The sequence below is a fragment of the Apteryx rowi genome, unplaced genomic scaffold (assembly GCF_003343035.1).
Source record: "Apteryx rowi isolate R43461 unplaced genomic scaffold, aptRow1 scaffold_83, whole genome shotgun sequence".
Lineage (NCBI taxonomy): Eukaryota > Metazoa > Chordata > Aves > Apterygiformes > Apterygidae > Apteryx > Apteryx rowi.
The window spans coordinates 121,243-124,047 of record NW_020451127.1 but is presented as its reverse complement, the minus strand read 5'-3'; the positions used below and the strand labels follow the sequence as shown (position 1 = coordinate 124,047).

The 2,805-nt window shown below is 55.5% G+C and overlaps 1 protein-coding gene across 1 annotated transcript in view; it reads right to left on the bottom strand.

Annotated features, from left to right (window-relative positions):
* Positions 1–2,556, bottom strand: part of LOC112977390 — a 40,946-nt gene extending 38,390 nt beyond the window's left edge. The window contains exons 1-2 of the mRNA XM_026089714.1: positions 2,257–2,556; positions 991–1,117 (exon numbers count right to left, since the gene is read on the bottom strand). Coding sequence (XP_025945499.1) covers positions 991–1,117; positions 2,257–2,523 — 394 coding nt within the window. The 5' untranslated portion in view covers positions 2,524–2,556. The remainder of the gene's footprint in view (positions 1–990; positions 1,118–2,256) is intronic.
* Between the last annotated feature and the right edge of the window lie 249 nt (positions 2,557–2,805).

The window sequence follows — 2,805 nt, the reverse complement described above, 5'->3', positions numbered from 1 at the left end:
TGCACTATCGTTAGCAGATGAATTTAGGTCTGGAGTAGAGACGGAGAAATTCCTGCTTTGTAGAGATGTCCATGTCTGATGGATCATCAGAGGAACAGGCTTTTTCTGTTTCTACAGAATATCATTGTGAACGGGGAAGCCTCACTCCCAGTAACTGTACAAACCAACACATTATTAATGGTGCCCATGAAACAGTTTTTGATGGGGAATATTTTATAGCCCAAATCATGCAAGAACATGTCAGATTTCCTTATGAGGATCAAACACGAACAAGCCAGTTCTTTACCAAGGCACATGGGAACATCCCTGTTACAGAATCACAGTATAGTTGAGATTGGAAGGCACCTCTGGAGGTCGCCTAGACCAACCCCCCTGTTCAAAGTAGCGGCAGCTAGTGCAGGTTGCCCAGGATATCTTCAAGGATGGAGACTCCACAGACTCTCTGGGCAACCTGTTCCAACGTTAAACCACCCTTGTTTTCCTGTGTTCAGAAGGAATTTCCTGTGTTTCAGTTTGTGCCTGTTGCCTCTTGTTCTGTCACTGGATACCACAAAGAGTCTGACTCCATCTTCTTTACACCCTCCCATCAGATATTTATAAACATTGACAAGATCCCTGTTACTTTAAATCAGGGCTAAATAGACAGAAAACATGAACAAGATCATGATGGTTCCCTGACCCTGCGATCCACTTCTTATGTAGTCATTAGGAACAGCATCTGTTACGGATATTGTTTGTAAAAGATATTTTTTATATCATCATTATTATTAATTTCTATGGATATCTCTTACAGAGATTGTTCATTGCTTATAAGCAGGAAGGAGAGAAAACGAGTGGGTTTGACTGCCCGGGAAAGGTTCTGCCAGTTACTGACATCCAGTCGCACAAGCCAGACCAGCAGACGGACTGCAGTGGGAAACAGCGCAGCCTACGCTGGAGAGAGCCTCATACAGAGGAGCAAACCCAGGGAGATCGGAGTCCGTGCCTTACCCAGGGAGATCAGGGTCTCATAGTTCCCCCTCATCACAGCCCTGTACAGATCCTTCTGCCAGCTGTCCAGTCTCTCCCACTCCTGCTCATTGAAGTACACCGAAATGTCATCAAATGTGACCGGCACCTGGAATCACAAGTGTTACGCGCTCGGGTTCTGCTGCRGTTACAAATAACTGGAAACTGCACGTACACAGTGAGCATTTGGCTTTGGTCACGGGAGGCTCGGGACAGACAGAGAGCAAGGCATGGCTTGCCTGATCAGGTAAATCATCAGGTAATTTATAATAAATTTATTTATTATAATCCACAATAAATATATTAAATATATTATTTATATATTATTTATTATAATTTATAATAAAATTTATTTATAATAAAATTTATCAGGTAAATGATAAGTTTTATAAGATTTACAGATGTTTGGCCCACTAAGCTCACTGTTAAGATCGCTCTGGCATTTCCCAAACCACCTCCAAAGCCACTCGGCCCTGCAGGTACTTGGCCTTCCAGGCACCAGCAACTCAAAGCCAGCAGCTGGCCCCTGCCCACTCGCAGAGCTCACAAATTCCCGGGAGGCCTGGAGGCCTCCAAGTGGGATTTGGAGCACGGCCTGGTCCCACCGGCGCAGTGCTGGGGCAGCCCCCGCYGAGCGCGGGGCGCAGGTGTGTGTGTGCAAGGGCCAAGGGAGAGGCACCGCAAACGCGGCAGACCACTGCATATACTAGAAGCTTCTGGTCTCTCTCTCCCCTTTCCTTTTTGAATTTTGCGTTCAGGAAAACCAGGCTGGGACATCTAATTGTAGCAGAAAGTTTGTCACCGGCATCCTGAGAACAGAGAGGAGCCTCTGCGGGTCTGACTCCCACCCCTCTCCGGTCCGGCGACCTGCGTAGGAGCCCCCTCATCCGCCTCTTCCTGCCATAGGGACCCCACGTGCCCGGGTTGCTGGTCCCCCGCACGCTGGGTCAGCGTCCGCGAGCTCCCTCAAGGCAGGGGAGGCCGAGGGAGCGTCGGCGTTCGGCTCTGCAGCGTTCCCTGCCGCGCTCGCGCGCCTCGAGGCTCGGGCAGCGCAGCCCCACGGCTCGTGACTGCCATTCGCACGGCGTGGGGCCGCGGGGCAACGCAGGAGCGCGAGGCATCACCCCACGTGAGCCCCCCTTCCCGCGCCACCACGGCCCCGCCGAGCCGCGGTCCTGCTTGAGGCTTTAACCACGGCGCAAGGGGCTCAAGGACTCGGCTGCCGCCGGAGCCAGCCTGGACTCTCACCTTGGGGATTTCGCCCCGGGTGCCCGGCGGCAGCCGCAGGAGCCAGAAGTTCCTGTTCTTCAGCAGGTTCTCCACGTTGTCCAGGCGCTGCTGGAGCTGCCCGTAGCCCTGGAGGAGGGAGCCCAGTGCGGCCATGTGGCTGCCCAGCTCCCCCACCAGGTTCTCGCAGGCCAGGAGCCTCCGCTCAGCCCTCTCCGTCCGGCTCCGCAACTCCCGCAGCTCCTGGGCGTGGGCCTCCGCCTGCCCCGCGGCGGCCCGCGGCCCCATGGCCCGCACCGGCCCGCGCTCGCCGGCGCCCGAGTCCCACGCCGAGACCTGGGAGGGAAGCGAGAGGCGAGGGAAAGAGGGTGAGATCCCCGTCCTGGCCAAACAGCCCCTGTGGGGCACCCCCACGGCCCCCGGGGCTCCGCACACCCCTGTGGGGATCGGCACCCCCAAGCGGACCATCCCCAAACCCCACAGCTGCCCCTGGGCCCTGGCACCCCCCAGGGGAGCCCCCCAATCCCCCCTGGGGACCCCCCTGACCTTGGCCGCTCCAAGGGGTTCCCC